This window comes from Leguminivora glycinivorella, chromosome 1, assembly GCF_023078275.1.
Source record: "Leguminivora glycinivorella isolate SPB_JAAS2020 chromosome 1, LegGlyc_1.1, whole genome shotgun sequence".
Lineage (NCBI taxonomy): Eukaryota > Metazoa > Arthropoda > Insecta > Lepidoptera > Tortricidae > Leguminivora > Leguminivora glycinivorella.
The window spans coordinates 9015768-9033963 of record NC_062971.1 but is presented as its reverse complement, the minus strand read 5'-3'; the positions used below and the strand labels follow the sequence as shown (position 1 = coordinate 9033963).

At 39.8% G+C, this 18196-nt stretch overlaps 1 protein-coding gene across 8 annotated transcripts in view; it reads left to right on the top strand.

The window, feature by feature from the left end:
• Positions 1–18172, top strand: part of LOC125224778 — a 72315-nt gene extending 54143 nt beyond the window's left edge. For 2 of the 8 annotated variants that reach the window (XM_048128231.1, XM_048128239.1), the window contains 7 exons: positions 605–650; positions 877–965; positions 1077–1881; positions 1996–2673; positions 2838–3027; positions 3852–7233; positions 7637–7766. In XM_048128231.1, the coding sequence (XP_047984188.1) occupies positions 605–650; positions 877–965; positions 1077–1881; positions 1996–2673; positions 2838–3027; positions 3852–7207 (5164 nt within the window). In that variant the 3' untranslated portion in view covers positions 7208–7233; positions 7637–7766. Of the gene's footprint in view, positions 1–604; positions 651–876; positions 966–1076; positions 1882–1995; positions 2674–2837; positions 3028–3851; positions 7234–7636; positions 7858–8003; positions 8127–8283; positions 8452–8565; positions 8811–9189; positions 9348–10564; positions 10723–12245; positions 12382–14248; positions 14372–14659; positions 14885–14965; positions 15685–15899; positions 16068–17134; positions 17231–17975 lie in introns of those variants that run through there. The other 6 variants (XM_048128256.1, XM_048128270.1, XM_048128262.1 and 3 more) reach the window with 6 other exon arrangements.
• The last annotated feature ends 24 nt before the right edge of the window (positions 18173–18196 follow it).

Here is an 18196-nt window from a genome sequence, read left to right as displayed (position 1 = left end):
TTAACTGCACGTGCCAATATTGATACCCGAGCAAGCGAAAGATTCCAAAATAGCGTAGAGAGTGGTTCAAAAAGTGGAATCTTGAGCGTTGCGAGGGTTTCAAGGCACGAAGGTTAAACAAACTTTGCCACCGAGTGAAACACATTTTTTTTCACCACACCAACACTAACAAAATACTAACTGTAAAGCATCAAATTAAATCAAATACATCAATTTATTCAATAACTTATGATTCAAAATCATCATTTATAGGTAAATTCTACCAGCCAGCTTAAGGCATCAAGTTAAAATTTGTATGAAATTACTTTGCACTCTTGTGGATAAAATGCAATTTCGCTATCTGTTTTCAAATAGCAAAGTAAGCCTTTAACAGTTGATGTGGTGAAAAGTCAATTGTGGTTCATGTAAGCCTTGTAAACGAATAGACCGATGCACGGCTAATAAAATAAACGGGCAAGGATTGTTTTGTTTTACCACCGCCCTGTTAGTATTGTGCCGCTGCCGGGTCGCCCACGTCGTAACGCCCTAACTATAGGGTATCAATATCAAGGCCATAACGGTGGTTTAGAAGCTCGCAAAGTAATTTTAAACCATCTATTTTCAGTGACCAGCCACAAAAGCAGAGCGAACGGGCAGCTGCAAAAACAGAGGTGGGTATTATTGTGTGCGCGACGTATACCGCTGCAAGTGATCGACAATTAGTCCGCCAGAGCGGAACCAAGGACAGCGATTACGATGGCTCTAACTGCAGATAATATGTGATCGCTGTGTAATGACATGTAACTTGATCTGGTCATTAAAATCATTTGATTAATTTATTAAATAGTAGGTTATTTAAAACCAGCATAACATTTTTTAAATTGATATTTACTCCAGGAGGATGAAGTTCCTGGGCCCACTTATGCCAATGCTCCACCAAAGCCACGACGCTCAAATGAAGGATACAACTCGCCGAGTTCTGATATGTAAGTTTTAAATGATTAAAGTCGCAATTAAAATATTTTTATTTGGTACTAAATTATTTTGTTTATATCATAACCGTAAGTACCTATACCCCACTCAATGACACTTTCCAGATATGATCCAAACTACGACCTACTCAAACAGCCAGCATCACACTACAGCCAAGGCACTAGTCACACACGCTACCAGGAACACAACTACCCGAGCAGTCCAAATCAAGAGAGCATATACACTCGGAGCCCACAGTCGCCCCCGGCGCCGCCGCAGTACCCGACGAAACGACCATACGACACCCACCACCTGTCTCTGCCTCTGACAAACACCGTTACCGACAGATTAGAAAACAATCAACCTAGCACCTCAACATCCATGTATAAGACCACACCTAATTCTCCTTACTTTGATACTAGGACCAGAACGCAACAAGAGCCTAAACAAGAGCAAATATACGATCGACAGCCCCAGTCTAATCCTTTCCTGCAAGATACGACACCGCAAACAGAAAGTTCTAGAGACTTTGATGTACAAAATAAGAATAGTCGTAATTATGAACAAGAAAGGGCCCCATCGAAAACAAATGATACGTACCCAGAAACGCGATTAAATAGTTCAAATGTGGATATGGGGCAATATAGTCGAGATGTTTATGGAGAGTTGAATGCAAGACCCAGTAGGTCAGGAAGTGCAATGAATGAACGCTTATTAATAGAGAGGCGAACACCCGATGCATACGGCCGGTCTACCACTATGTCCGCATACAGTAAAGATAAAGTCAGTGACTACGAAGACGTGTATGCTACATATGCTACCGAAAATGATTATGGTCAAAGTTATGCTAAGTCTCCAAATATCTTGCGAGATGCGTCAAATTTATCTAGTCAACCCCAGCCGCAAATCCAAGACCCTATTGGAAATTATGTAAGTATGATTAATAAAATATTTTTTATGGGTTATGAATAGAATTTAAGTATTTTCGCAAAAGTAAAATTTATTTGATCACAAGGTGGTCTAAACTTTTTTATTTTATTCCAGACTCAAGAAAAATCTTTTAGCGGCCCTTCAGTCTTACGTAGGAAAAAAATGCAATCGAGTGGGATCCAGCCCCAGATGCCAAGACCCCATAGCGCAGACTTTCTTGAATATGAGTCAAAGAATGAAATGCTGAATAGATCCGTGGCCAACAGAACTGCCGGTAATTTACCGAGACAGCCACAAAGGCCTAAATCTAGTTTAGATATTAACTCGTCGTATGACCCTAGTTCAGATAGGTATTATTCAGAAGAAAGTTACGCGGAAAAAATGCGCCAAAGTGCTCAATATTTACAGCAAGGGTTAGGACCCCGAAACATCCAAATTCCTTTAGCTAAATATGCGAGTGGCTTGGCAGAAAAACAACTGCATTCTCCATACTCACACACCACGAACAATAATTATGAAACAGAATTTGGAAGTCCTAGGAATAATGGTGACAACTTAAGTAACCATTTGAAATACAACGAAGCGTTGAATTCAAACTGGACGTTAAAGAATAAAGATCCTAAAGAATACCTCAATAGAAGTGGAAGTGTAATGAGTGATGGCTCTAACATAAGTGGCTACGCGAAGGGTATTAGTAGAGTGGATACAAACGTTGAAGGATTTATGAGATCCGCAAGTGCACGATTACCCTCAACAGGACCTGAACGAGAGGGCGAAAAGAAAGTACAACAGGTAATTATCTATACAAATTTGTTTTGTTGTCTTTCCACATCTTGAGGTAGTACTGAAGATATTTTTACTTGTAGTACTTCTTACTTGGACGTGTCGTACGGGAACTGTACATATACAAGTGGTCGAAGATTGACTAATTCAATTATATGTTTTTATTTTTTTAGCGAGAAGAATCAATGAAGCGATTACTGGAATGGAAACAGCGAATGTTACAGTCACCTTTAACACGGAAAAGTACTCCAGCCACTATCTCTCTCGCCCGATCTCTAAATCAGAGTCGGCAGTCGTTAAAAGACTATAAATCGAAGACCTACGCTAATGCGTCATATAACAGCTATTCTTCCGATGATGAAGGTTAGTAATGAAATTTTTTGATAAATTTATTTCTAGCACACATTTGTACATCTGTCTGTATAAGCATGTGTGATACATTTTATTTAGGCCTTTGATATACTTACTGTTCCATCAATTAATAAATTATGGGTATAGTTTGATTTTTAAGATGTCCAAATGAAAGGGAACGCTTTTATTGAACCGGACTCATTAAAAATCCAATTATATCTCAGAATAAGCATGCTATATTAAAATTGACAGATTTTTTGTTGCATGAACGAGTTTATTATATACATAAAACATATAAGTACAATGAATATGGTGTATGTAATGAATATTTTGTGCTACGTGCTATTATATGCAAGGATTACTTGTATTTTAAGTGGTTTGTATATGTTTTATATATTAGTACCTATGCCCCATATTACATACCAAACTGATTAGTTGAAGTGTTAATTCGTATGTTTAAATAATTTTAAGTAATACCTACCTATTAATAGAGTTATATATTCCAAAATCTATAACCAAATCGTATACCTATATGTAATTAATATGTATATACTTTTTATATTATAAACTAAACATCGCAGTAGTGTCATGATGACTTCGCTTTGCGGAAAGGTACCTTCCTGCCTGCTGGGACTTAGTTGCACTAACAAGATATCATATCAAGATTTATATCGGTGGCGGGTTACAACATTTCGTTTTCACTGGCATCTACTTAGTAGAAACTTTTTAGTCTAACATTCGTCTTAAAGACACTTACTAACAACATGTGCAAAAAATGAAACTGATGTATACCGACTTGAATGTAATGTTCGGTTTATTTTATATTTGCACCTCAGAAGACACATCGGGTACTGAACTGCAAAAACTGAGAAATATGCAGGCAGGAAGGTCCCAAAAAGAAAATCTTATAAGTCCCATCGTAGCTGAGCCTATATCCCCGCACGCACCCCTGACCGTAAAAGCAACTGGGCTTCTAGGAGAAAATGCCGAAGAAAATATTAACGCAAAAACAACAGAAAATGAATATGAAAATGTTCGTACTATATCGACCCCGGAAGTTGTCACACAATGTGAGAATAATATTTCTTTAAGCAATAATGAAGATACTAGACATGCTGTTGATATATTAGACATTGAAGCAAGTGATAAACCTGATGAAGAAGATGGTTACGAGACACATGAGAGTGAGGCGGAATCTGAAACACAAATTGAGTATACCGATAATGATTTAGACGAGGTACTATTAGAAGCAGAGGTTGAGAAGGTTGATGATGAGAAATGTAATGATAAAAATACAAAAAATGTACTTGACGAGAATGAGTCAACTATGTCTAAAGAAAACTGTCAAAATAAGTCTGAAACTCCACCTATACAAACTATAGGTGAAGAGCATTATTTGCCAATGAGTCCACGGAAGGTGTCCACTGTGGAACCTGCGCATAAAGTTATTATTCAAAACTTGAGCGTTTTTGATCAGACAATGCCTCAATGCTATGAGGATAATCCGTATGTTGAAATGAACTTGGGGAACGACGATGATGATTTGCAAACATACGAGGTTGTTTGCGTTAATAATGGTAGAGTTGAACCTGTATACATGGAATTGACGAACGTTTTAGCGAATGAAACAAATTCCTCTGATACAACTACAGATACGGTGACAGTGAGAAGAGCTTCGTTAGATACTGCATCTAATTTTGCTGATACCAAAGATCACACATTGAAAAGGGTTTCAAAAGCCGATAAATTACTAAAAGAATCGTTAAAGTCTGGGGATAAACAAAATTATTGCTCAGATGCAGACGATGAAGCGTCGAAAGAAATATCATTAGACAGCCCTTTCAGTAGATTCAGTATATCAGATACATTTAGACCCGCTTCGTATTATTTGAGTAGTAGCAGTAGTAACATATTAGATCCTCAAGATAGTTCTGATAGCGAAATATTTCCGCCGCCACCAGTTCCAAATTCATCTCCTCCGTGCGATGAGCTATCCGAAGAAGCTCTGTCAAAATACATTTTGGATAAATTAGATCAGTCAGATATGTCTCAAGACAATTCAATACTAAAAATGTTGACCAGTGAAAATCAAAAAATGAACACAGCGAAGAGAAGGACAACGTCTTTAATGATATATGGAAGTCGAACCTCTATTCATGACACACTCTCTAGGGGTGAGAAAGCGCGAAGTTGCAGGGCTAGCTTGACACTTGAGAGAAATAAAGCAAATGATTCTCAAAGTAATGTTTTAAGAAATTCAATACTTGAACGACAAAATTCTAGTAGTATAGAATCCGACTCCCTAAAAAGCTACAATGCCGACAGAGGCTCGTCAAGATTATCATTAGAATCTGATATTAGTAGCAAATTTGAAATGACACCATCAAATAATTCATCAGAAGTTGCAAGTTTAAATGGAAGTGAATCTGCAATAGAATTACGGCATTCTAATTCGTACAGAGATTTAGAAATAATGATGAAAAGAAGACCTCTATCAGATGATTCGTTATTTGAATTAGAAGGACCTGGAATACACACTCATAATGAATGCGCATCAAATATAGATTTAGATCGATACTTAGATAATTTGCAACCTAGTCCCAGTAATTGTAGTTTTAGCAACGGTAATAATCGAAGTTGTTCGTTGAATAATACGGATGAGCAGTGCAATATTAGTAAAGATAACCTCAATCAAGTAGTTAACTTACCAAGTAGACTACATACACGATGTTCCAGTACACCAGTGGCTAGTACGAACAAAAAATGTCATATGCATTTGTTGGATACTCATACTTCGTGTAGCTCAGAGGAGATGCCGAAATCCCAAATATCCTATTACTGCAAAGATTACGACGAGGAAAAAACTCTTGCCAAAAATTTGAATAAAGATGTGTCATGTGATAAAATAAAGGACTTTGAATGTGAGAAACTACCACTAATGGTGGGGGTGGATACTAACGCTTCCTCTAGTACTACTGGTTTTCATAGTAGAGAAAGCTCTACGGAACACAGTGCTCCTTACTACTATTCAGACCTCTCTTCTCAGGAGCACATTAACGTACTTCCAACATCTCATTACTTAAAAAATACTAATCTCCATCGGAAGCTAAATAATCAACGCCGAAGAGGTCCCCTTCACAAGAAAAACGAAATTTCACATATACATAATCCTATACGCAAAGGTCAAGCATTTGTCGCTGATCACAATTTTGAATTAGCAGCAACAGCAAGAAGTGTGTCCGTTGAATTTTTAAGTGCAGCAGATAAAGACCCTGAAATAGATTTAAAGAATATTTATGAATCGTCAGGTGGAAAACATTCTAAAATTCCGGAATCGTTATCATTGATGTCTGAAATAAGCTGTAAAAGAATTTCCGGTAACAACGTTTTGGATAGTTCTTCTCCAGAGTCCAATAATGAAAATCATAGCACTTTAAACATAAGTTCTCCAGTACAAGTTTCAACTGCGAGTATGTCGTCACACTGCAGTGGTACATCTTCTAATACAGTTTATTATGATGCAGAGGCAGAAGCGAATGCTTATGAAAATATCATGTGCCAAGGAGAAAAACACTGGGAAGAAGATTCTTTATGGAGGGATAACTTAAGAAGAGTATCACACAGACATGCTAGATCCATGGATGACTTGGATACGGTTACAACGGAATCAACTTTAACGCCTACCGGACGAACTAGTGTCGACGTTTGCGCCATGAATAGTATTAAACGAATAAAAAGAGATGGAGTCAAAAAAATAAGTCGTAATGTGACCTATGTTAACTGTGATATTCAAAACCAAGTTATAAGGCGTAGAGAAAATAATATTAATAATATTTGTCTTGAGGAGCAAGATAAAGTTGGTGATAACGATGTGTATGTTAGTTTGGCGCAAAATACTGGCACGTCGTCACTAGAACCGTCCGACGAAGGAGTTTATGAACAACTCTCTGTGGAATCATTAAGTAACCTACTTACATCTCCAAAGACCGTTAGTTGTAAGGTTGCCAGTAAGGGTAAAAAGAAGTTTGAGATTGATAGGGAAAAGCTTCGGCAATGGGATTTAATGTCAAGTGGGCTTATGAAAGGCGGGATGGGTCGTGTGCGGGGAGTGGGCGGGCGCGCGGGCGCAGGGGACGCGCTGTGTAGCACGGACAGTGGGGCTGACAGTGCAAGCAATGAAGGTATCCTCTAGCACTCTGCTCCCAAATGGTACCTTATGTAAGTCACATTTATATTACAGTTGTCAGCAAAGCAAAGTCATTCTTAATTAAGTTGTGTAATAAACAGTTTATTGCACAAAAGATTTGATAACTGATGTTAACTGAGGTTAAAACACGATAAGGTGCTTAGAATATTTCAGCATGCTATTTGGACTGTACAGCAGCGATTCATTCATTTTAAGTGGCACAATAATACTAATAAGTTATGATTATATTGGCGGTTGCACACCATTAATCTCCTAGTGACCTGTACATATCTAGTCTTTGTCAACATCTTGGTCAAGTAACTAAACGGGATATGTTAAATACACTTTATCATGTTTTCACCGACATCTCTAATTATGTCGTACTTATTTGCAGACATAGCCTTATGGAATTATTAATAAGGTTCTCTATTTTAGCTTCAATGACAATCACTGGCAATAATATGGAATCGGGAACAAATAATTCGAATCAACAAACGTTGTCCAAAAAAGCTTTCCTCGGAAGTAATACATCTATTGGAAGAAGTAATAGAGATAGTAATATACCTGTGCGAGCCGTGAGTCCCAGAGTTAGATGGGTAGAAGAAAAACCAGCTAATGACCAATACTCAGAACATCTGACAGCTTCACAACAAAACGTAAGTTAACCTAACAAATTAAATCATAGGAATTAATAAAATCACCATGCATAGGAATCATCACAATCATAATCAAAGAATCATAGGTGTGAGATGCATACATTTATTTATTAAAATTAATTGCAAATTCTAAATTTGTATTACAGTTAAGAATTTCAAATGCGACAGAAGACGCGTGGGCAACGGGTAGATCTCCATCTAGAGCTTCACTGCAGCCAATTAGAGCGGTTAGTCCAAGAGTTCGAAGGAACACGGAACAAGACGACATGGTATGATGTCACTCGCAACTCTTAAATGCGAGTTCTATGTTCCTGGCCTTTCATTAGATTTCATTCTGCTGCTTCTGTGTTTTCTTTTGTTTGGCTGCTTCTGTTTTCTTTTATGTTTTATTATTTTTTGTTCCGTTGTTCTATGTTGGGATAATAGCTAAGGGAACATCAGTCGAACCAGCAGTTGGGTGAAGTTCCAACGGCTGGGGAACTACTTGGCCGAACTCACGAAGAATTGGTGTTACTTCTGATTCAATTACGGAGACGACATGCAGCTACTCATCGAGCCATCGAACAGTGCTGTGCTCAAATTAATAGTATCAAGGTCATTAGTGCTATATTTTTTTTGTTATTTTTTTTAAGGAGCATTTAGGTTTAAGTGAATTTTAACGATAACGTCATGTTTGTCTTGTATTGAATGTTTTAATTATATTTTTAGGACTGTCTTAGTTCTCTGAAAGCTATGGAGCGAGAAGAGAGTCTGCAAAGACTTGAACATTTGAAAATGCAACTGATGGAACTAGAACACCAGTACGAAAAAAGCAAGCCGCTTGTACAGTTGGTGGATAACATGGTTAAACTGGGCTCCTTGTACAACAGGCCAGGATCCACAGTCGAGCGGCTTGAGAGAAATCAAAGGTTGAGACAGAAAGTGCTGGCTGAACATGCGTTGGAACAACAAAGGTAAGGGAATGTTAGATCTGACAAACCCTCCCGGAAAAATAAGGTTTTTTTGAGTAAAAGGCTTTTAACCCAGTCAATTTAGTCACAGTATAATAAAGAGTACTACCGTACAGTATGGTCACTCCCGCTCCCCGCTGAAAGTTCCGCCCACCCCCTCTCGGTTATCTCACAGTTACCGCCTGTCAAAAACGCGAATAGTCGACCTGTCATATTTCACTCATACAAGCATACTTAGTACGCGTTCACCTACACGAGCTTAGATTGTGTGCTAGGAACGCGCCTTTTTCATATATTTGATCGCCAGTGTCCGAGGTGTGATTTAGTATACGGTATATTAGGGATAGTGTGTATTGAACACCAATCTGATTAATAATTTCAGGTGGCTAGAGAGTGCTGCAGCAGGCAAACAACTGGAAACAGAAGCTGCTCGAGCGAGAGTGGCCGAGTTGTGGGCCTTAGAACAAGAGCTGGCCGACGAAGCCGCCATTTTGCAGGGGTTGAGGACAGATAAAGACGCAATTGAATCTTTACTTACAGGTAATGCTCGATTTTTTAATTCTTTTAAGAATATAATTCTGATTACAAAAGCAAAACTGCGTCTTCCTTTATTTCTGTAGTAGTCTCTTTAACGTCCAATATGTAGCTAAGACATACAATATCCATCTAATTTTGCTGAAGTCTGATAAATAAGACAAATCTTAGTACTTATCATCCAGAAACATCTGCGAGCGGCCATATATTTTTAAATTAAAGAAATAATGGAAAAATTCCCATCTCTGGCAGGACTCGACCATTCCATTTCATTTTTCCTTTAATTCAAAAATATGCGGTTATTAATAGATTTTTTTGCAACAGGCGTTTAAAGGAGATCAAAAAAGACGAGTGGCGAACAATTTGAGGCGAAGCCAAAATGGTACATTACGATACAAGTGCGTAAAAAAGGAAGTTCGAAACGAGTGGCGATAAATTAAAACACGACCGAAGGGAGTGAAACGACGAGGGAGAGAAAACGACACGTGCGAGTGTATCGTACGACGTTTTTCAGTACAGATGAGCTTCCGAAGTTTCGACCTGGCATATAATGAACCACTTCTCGCACTAGTGCGTAAAAAAAAACACCATCTGTACTGAAAATTGTTATTAAGACGCCACGAGTATTTTTTGACTCAGTTAAACACCGTTGCATATAATAGTTTTTCTCCGACCATGCACTTAAGTTTTTCATAGTTTTCTTGAATAACTTTCGTGAATTCACACTGTTTCCTGTATTTTGACGCATAGGTTTGCGCTGTCAGCTGAGCTGCCCAAAGCCTTCCCGCGCACGCGCGCGGTATCGTTATAACAATTCGTTGCCATGATTACAGAGCGAAACAATGCGTTTTCTGTTTTTTCGATACTGCGCGCATGCGCGGAAAGCCGGCGGACGGCTGGCTTTGGGGAATATACTTTTATGTAGGGTTTTAAAGATGTACGACCCTGTAAATGACGAGTTCGGGAGTAGAAAAAAGTTTAAAAACCAAAATTAATAAAATTTTACGACCTCGCATATCATCGACACCTCAGTACCCGCCTGCTTGGGCACTGGGTGTGAGAGCCACTTAAGCGTCTCCGCTGCGGTGGCTGTGTGGGGTCGCGGTCCCATAAGGCAGCGTCCCCACTTAGGCGTCGCGTGTCTCGCGGCGCGCAAAGTGTGGATGGTCCCTAAGGGTGCGGTGAGCGAGCTACAAATAACAGGACATAATGAAACATTGCAGGTGTTCGTGGTAAACTAGACAGCGTGCAAACCAGAAGCGATCTGTCCCACATCACGAACCAGCGCGTGCCGGGGCCCGAGCTGGGCGGCGGCGGCTCGCTGGAGGCCGAGCTGGCGCGAGTGCACGCCATGCTGGCACTTAATTCTAAGGTTTATAAGGTTTTCATCTATGCCATGCACTTATTTTATTATTATTTTAAGTTTTAATAACACACGCTATTGCATGACTTTACTGGAAACAAGTAGACGCTGCGCTGTGAGTTATAGCGAATTTAATTTATAACGTATGTAGGTATTGTGACTGTAACAACTTAGTTGTTGTTATATTTCTTACAATTGCATGCACTAGTGCGTGTTTAGCTGTAGATCTAAGCACCCTATCCCTATATGTAGAAGCTCCACATTTATTTTATTACTAGTAGTCACGGTAATGGAGTGTTTGAAGTTTTCGTTTTCATTTGTAGTTATTTGATTTTTATTTACTAATCCATTAGAATATCCGTAGTTACATGTATAATAGTTTGAGTAAATAACAAACTTTATTAGTGAGTAATTTGTACACGTGCTAAATAATAGGTGGTTTTAGGTATTTTAATATTGATTCTCCAGCTCCTGTATAACATACTTAACCTACCGATACATGATAGTTTTTACCGTTGTTTTGTGGGTTAACAGTTGTTAAGAAGCTTTTTACATACGGTTACATGTACCTATTATTTGATGTAAGTAATCAGTATATCCCACCAAAAATATACCTGTTAAAAAGGGGGCCAAGTTCCTATCGGCGTTACACACAGCGTTACAGTTATGTTAGCCTAAAAAATGATTGAATTTCAATACTTTTTTTCAAGTATACTTGTACCTATTTTTTCTTTTTGTGCCACGTTATGTATTATTATTATTATTTGTTTGTCTTTTCCATATCTCGGGACCATGGGGTCCCGGACCTTTGGGAGGCATGCGTGGGGCCAAAGCCAACATCACAGAGGCCCTTTTAGACATTTTAATCTAAAGGCAAGGGATTATTATTATTTGCTAATGCACAGGCAGCTTAAAGCTGATACGTGCACGTCAATGTCCTGATGCACTTGTGTTTTGTCCATTCAATAAATATTTGTCTAGTCTGTTTTTAAAAGAGACACACAATACATGACAATATTTTATACCCCCTCCTCCTTCCCTCCTCATCGTATTCTCATTGTATCACTGGTTCATAAATATTTTTATTAAACATTCGATATTAGATAGAGCCAACTCACGCTTGACCGATTTCTTAAATTTCTATTTTTTTTGTTAATATACATATAAAACACGACCTGTGTGCCAAATTTCATAACGCTAGGACAATTTGAAGTGGCCTAAAGGTTTTGATTACCGGTCAGTGAGTGAGTGAGTGCCAAAATTAGCTATTTTCGCAGGGTCATTTCTCAGGATCTACTGAAGATATATCTATTACATTTGGCATACTGCTTAAGTACTAGTAGATTGATTACGTAGGTATAATTTTATCTCTGTACTTGCAAACGGCACTGAGCTACATGGTCAAAAATGTGTGGAAACGGTTCGTGTAAATAGTGTACGGCATGCGCGCGGCCTGTTGCTGGAACTTGGCCTGCGCACTGCCGTGGGCTTATATTTTTTGTTCAAAGAAGTGTTGACTTACTTGTTTACATGTTGTACAGAAATTAGAGCAGACCGTGGCGGACAACGCGCGGCTGGAGCGCGAGCTGCAGCAGCTGCGGCGCGCGCTGCAGGCGCGCCGCGCCGCCGCGCCCGCGCACCCGCCGCCCGCGCACGCCACCGCCATGCTCGAAGACGGTCAGTACAACCAAGGAGGATGGAGTATTAAGGTGGTTTTCGCATGTTCGCCCACACATGGAGTACTGTTCTCATCTATTGGCAGGAGCACCTCAGTACCAGCTGCTCTCTCTGGACCGCATCTAACGACGAGCGACTCGAATTGTCAACTGCCAGCATATCTCCGATCGGCTTGACCCCTTGGCGCTGCGTAGAGATGTGGCCTCGCTCTGCATTTTCTATCGCATGTATAACGGGGAGTGCTCCGAGGAATTGTTCGGATTAATCCCTACCGCTTCTTTCCGCCATCGCCCTACGCGACAATATTTCCATCGCCATCATTTAGATGGCTGGCAGTCCTCAACTGTGCGTTTCTCCAGAAACTTCCTGCCCCGCACAGCTAAACTGTGGAATGAATTGTCGCCTGCGGTATTTCCGGACCGATACGACCTTCAAATCTTCAAGAAAAGAGCGTACACCCATCTTAAAGGCCGGCAACGCACCTCCAACACCTCTGGTGTTTCGGGTGTCCATGGGCGGCGGTGATCGCTTACCATCAGGCGACCTGTCTGCTCGTTTGCCTCCTATCCCATAAAAAGAAACCGTATTGCTTCCTACTTAGAGTATAAATTAAGTCGAAGGTGATATTCTACCGGCAGAGCGCAACGAGACATCGCGAGGCGCGGATTGAAGAGGATGTCCGAGACTTGAATTGAGATATTTGTTACTGTAAAAATGTACCGTATTGCTTTCGACATAGAGTATCGTATGAAACGCGCAGGCACGCGCAGGCTCGCGCAGGCCCGCGCAAGCCCGCGATGGCTATTAATGGCAATCTTTAGTGGAAAAGGGTTAGGGCGATTTCAATTCCCTCTCCGCTCTGCCCATTCACGCTCTGCCGGTGGAAAACCACCCTTATAGAGATTTACTGTACAAGTAAAATGTGTCATCACAATGCATAGACTGCCATCTCTTGACACAGGCTTAAAACTTTTGAACCTCAGTTTTGACAATTTGGCCCATATTCTTAGCTCGATATGTTTTAAAAAGTCAAATTTAATATTAACGCCATCTAGGCGTACCCCAAAGGTGTAATGCCATCTAGGCCACCTTTTTCTGTATGGTACTGAGGTACGTTTTTTTCTTAGGCTGTATCTGTCTATACGGAGTTATATATGTCTTTGGTACAACTATACGTATAGTACAAATATGCTGCACCCCTGCAAATATGATGACCAAGAGGGGGCTGACCAAAAATTGTGTCGCTTAACTTCAAATTCAGGTAAATCGGTTCGGGTTGTAAGGTTGATTCTTTTTCGGATTATATATATTTTTATACATAATAAACCTTAAAGCAGAATGGATTTACCTGAGTTTGAAGTTAAGCGACACAATTTAGGTATATTACCATCTTAATTGTGTCGTTAACTTCAGAATTGGGTAAATCCATTCTGCTTTAAGCTTGATTATATTAAATTTCAGATCATATTTATGTTTTCTATTTTTTTAACCCCCGACGCAAAAGCGACGTGTTGTTATAAGTTTGACGTGTCTGTCTGTCCGTCCGTCTGTCTGTCTGTCTGTCTGTCAGTTTGTCTGTCTGTGTGTGTGTCTGTCTGTGGCATCGTAGCTCCCGAACTGATGAACCGATTTAGATTTAGTTTTTTTGTCTGAAAGCTGTGTTAGTCGGGAGTGTTCTTAGCAATGTTTCATGAAAATCGGTCTACTATGTCGCGGTCGGTGGTTTTTTCATAATTGTAATTTTGTGGTTAGGTTATAATATACAATATTCAACCTTGATGCGGAATGGATTTACCCATGTTTAAAGTTAGGCGACACAATTAATAGTCGACATGTTCTTACTTAAACCCTGGTTGTCCTTTTACAGAAGTATCCCGGGTGCAGCAGCTAGTGTCAGCCTTGCAACGCCAACGGCAGGAGCTCAGTCGGGCGGTGAGGCATCTCACGCAACAGTCTCAAGCTTTGCAGACCACCCACGATTCTTTACCCGGTAAGAATGTTTTATTTTGTCTCTCATTTTTTCAAATTGTCATTCATATGGGTAGGTACTTTCACCATTTGCATTCTGATTTCAAGATCTTAATTCTAATAAATCTATTTTTAAATTAAAGGAAAAATGGAAAAATTCACACCTCCGGCAGGACTCGAACCTGCGATTATGCTCCTGCCGGAGGTGTGAATTTTTCCATTTTTCCTTTAATTTAAAAATATGTAATATCGCTCGCAGACGTTTCTGCGTGATAAAAAAACAAATCTAATAAATCTTCCAATATTACAGGTAAACGTCGTCCAACTTCCTCATGGCAAGAAACCAATTTAGATACTGGCCATACTACCGACCACGGCAACTCTGATTATGACTACGACATGGGCAGTGGAGTCATGTCTCCTGGCAATTACGAAAGCAGCAACATGGACGTTCCACTGTATGTGGACACGAGAGGAGGGGGAAACGACGTCATGTCTCCAATGACCAGTGAGGAAATGCAAAATGGCGGATTTGGTAAGCCCTTTCGATAATTAGATAAATAAGTTAAAGTAATGTCCTAGTTTTACGAGCAATATAAAATGTATTTTCTTTCAGCAAACCTGTCCAATGTGGAAAAGCAGGAGATCAAAACTGTACGCATAGTGAAACGCGAAAGTGAAAGACGTCAAAGAGATAGAGAGCGTTCTCTACAACCCATGTCCGACTGGCCTTCCAATAACATCACTGCCAACCTTGACCAGTTTTTAGAAGAGGAGCTCATCCAGTCTTCCAACTACTCCAGAGCTTCGTCTGTGCCTCGAACTGATTTTAGCAAATTTGAAGAATACTATTCCAAGCCTCAACCTGCCGAACCTCCAAATTATCTTCGACTGAACGACAAAATGTCTTCCATGGAACTTAGTCCTAAATATCCATCAAGCCCGTCCCTATCAAACTATGATTATTCTCGAGACATATCATCACTTAGTAGCAGTTACAATAGAAGTTACGAGAAGTCTGGGTACGATAAAACTATTTCGATTTCGACTCAATATTTGAACAGCCCCACGGATAGTGCTAGAACTCTGACCAACGATCCGCTGTCAAAAACGAGCAGCATTGGCAGCTTAACGCGATCGCATATGGAGTTGTCGCCTATCTTCAAAAGCGAGGCGGCGAAACAGATCATAACTGAGATGTCCGGCGATGTGCCTAGGAACGGGTCTCTGCACAGGAGACAGGTGCCGAAGGAGAAGAGGAGGCATTACACAGCACCACATCATCTAAGTGCAAAAACTCTGAACGAAATGCCAAAGGAGGCGTACAACCAAGATGTGAGTAGCATTTCTGTACATATGGTTTTCGCAAAATTGCCAGATTTAAGTAAACACACTGCGCTGTAGTCATATCATTTAAGAAATATCATTAATCATCATTAAATTTCTTCAATTAGAAATCCTTATTCAATGTCAACAAGCAGAACTTAAAATTCATAAAAAAATACGTAGGTAACCTACCCAGTGTGATGAGATGATGATGTTGTACTCAGAAGCTGGGGCGGTCGCTGGACGACGCGGACATGGAGCGAGCGCTGCGCGCGCCGCCCGACGTGGTGCGCTCGGCGCTGGCGCCGCCGCAGCGCTACGCCGACTCCATCGACCAGCTGCTGGCCGCGCCGCAGAAGATCCTCATACCGGAGCGCTACATCCCGGAGAAGGTAACGAAATAGTATTGGCGATATTTATACGCAAGGAGAAATTTATGAGCCGTGGCTCATAGGAGCCTTAGACAACTAATCCCAAGATTAGGTGTAGGCACTAGTTTTTTAGGGTTCCGTAGTCAACTATAGTTTCGCCATGTCTGTCTGTCCGTCCGTCCGTCCGTCCGTCCGTCCGTCCGTCCGTCCGTCCGTCCGCGGATAATATCAGTAACCGTTAGCACTAGAAAGCTGAAATTTGGTACCAATATGTATATCAATCACGCCAACAAAGTGCAAAAATAAAAAATGGAAAAAAAAATGATTTATTAGGGTACCCCCCCTACATGTGAAGTGGGGGCTGATATTTTTTTTTCATTCCAACCCCAACGTGTGATATATTGTTGGATAGGTATTTAAAAATGAATAAGGGTTTACTAAGATCGTTTTTTGATAATATTAATATTTTCGGAAATAATCGCTTCTAAAGGAAAAAAGTGCGCCCCCCCCCCCCTCTAACTTTTGAACCATATGTTTAAAAAATATGAAAAAAATCACAAAACTAGAACTTTATAAAGACTTTCTAGGAAAATTGTTTTAAACTTGATAGGTTCAGTAGTTTTTGAGAAAAATACGGAAAACTACGGAACCCTACACTGAGCGTGGCCCGACACGCTCTTGGCCGGTTTTTTTTACGAAAGCAACTGCCATCTGACCTTACAACCCGAAGGGTAAACAAGGCCTTATTTGACATTAGTTCGGTTTCCTCACGATGTTTTCCTTATCCGAAAAGCGACTGGAAAATATCAAGTGACATTTAAGTTTAGAAAAGCCGGGGTTTGAACCCGCGACCCCCGCAGTGAAAGTCACACGCTCTTTCTGCTAGATCAGCAGCGCATCATTCAAATTTATTTTATTACCTAAACATGGTACATTAAAAAATATATAAAAATACATTTTATTGTTCATATATCACTAGGAACTATTTACAGCACCTATTATACTATGTCTAATACGGGCTATGTTTGACTGAACCCTAAAACAGTGATTTTCAAGTTAAAACTTGACAAGTTTTTTGTGTTTTCTAGCCTCCTGAACTATCACCCGAAGAACAACAGAAGCGCCAAGAGAAAGTTGAGTCGATCAAAAAAATGCTTTCTGGTTCGACTGATCCCAACACCAAGGTAAATAATTGATTCCAAGTTTGTAGAAATTTTAGGTACACATCAAAAATACTGAAGTACCAATTGTTGAATGGATAACATAGTTATACAATATTAAATTAAAATTGAATCAGTTTATTTTACAATCATGACATTTTTGAACCATATTCTTCCAAATTAAGTGTATAGACGTCATCTGCACTTTAGATTATTAAAAAATGTGAATGTGCTGAGCTTGACCCATCTCAACCCATAGTCCATATTTAGTAAACATTTCTATTATCGTTACATATAGTAAACATAACAACTATGTTCTCCACATATTTCTTACCATGTCTGACATCACAACTACCCACTATACATTTTAAACACTATTTTCAAAACTTTTGTCATACTCTTTTCCATCTCGCATGTTGAATCAGCTCGCACCGCTTTTGATGTTGTTTTGGATGTCTTTTTTCCTTCTGCATGATCACACTTTCATCGTATACCGAATGTTTAAAAAAATGAACTGAATTATAGAATATTCATATTATATTCGGGGGCAGAATTATAGGTTATTTCTGAAACAAGTAGGTATCTGACCATTGAAAATATCAAAAATTTCATTGTAATTTCGTCTTGTTAAAAAATAACTAGACGTCAATAATTTTAGGTGTATCTTCTGCCTCCGAAATAGGTATCTAAGCTTGATTAGCAGCTTCGAATGTTGGCTGTAAATATGTAACCTAGCACACCTACATGTGTCTGCTTTCAACGCGTCTAGAGCCCGGACGGCGAAGAGAAGCGGCAGCGCGAGCACCTGCTGCAGATGAACCAGCTGCTCGCCAAGCAGGTCACCGAGATGAGCAAAATCATCGCCGGTAAGATGTGTTCATGCTAGTGTTACGTTCCTGTTGTTTGTTGTTTGTTTAATAAATGCTAACATAGAATCGGATCAATTTAACTAAGTACCTATAGACGGTCAATCAAATCTTGTCACTAAAA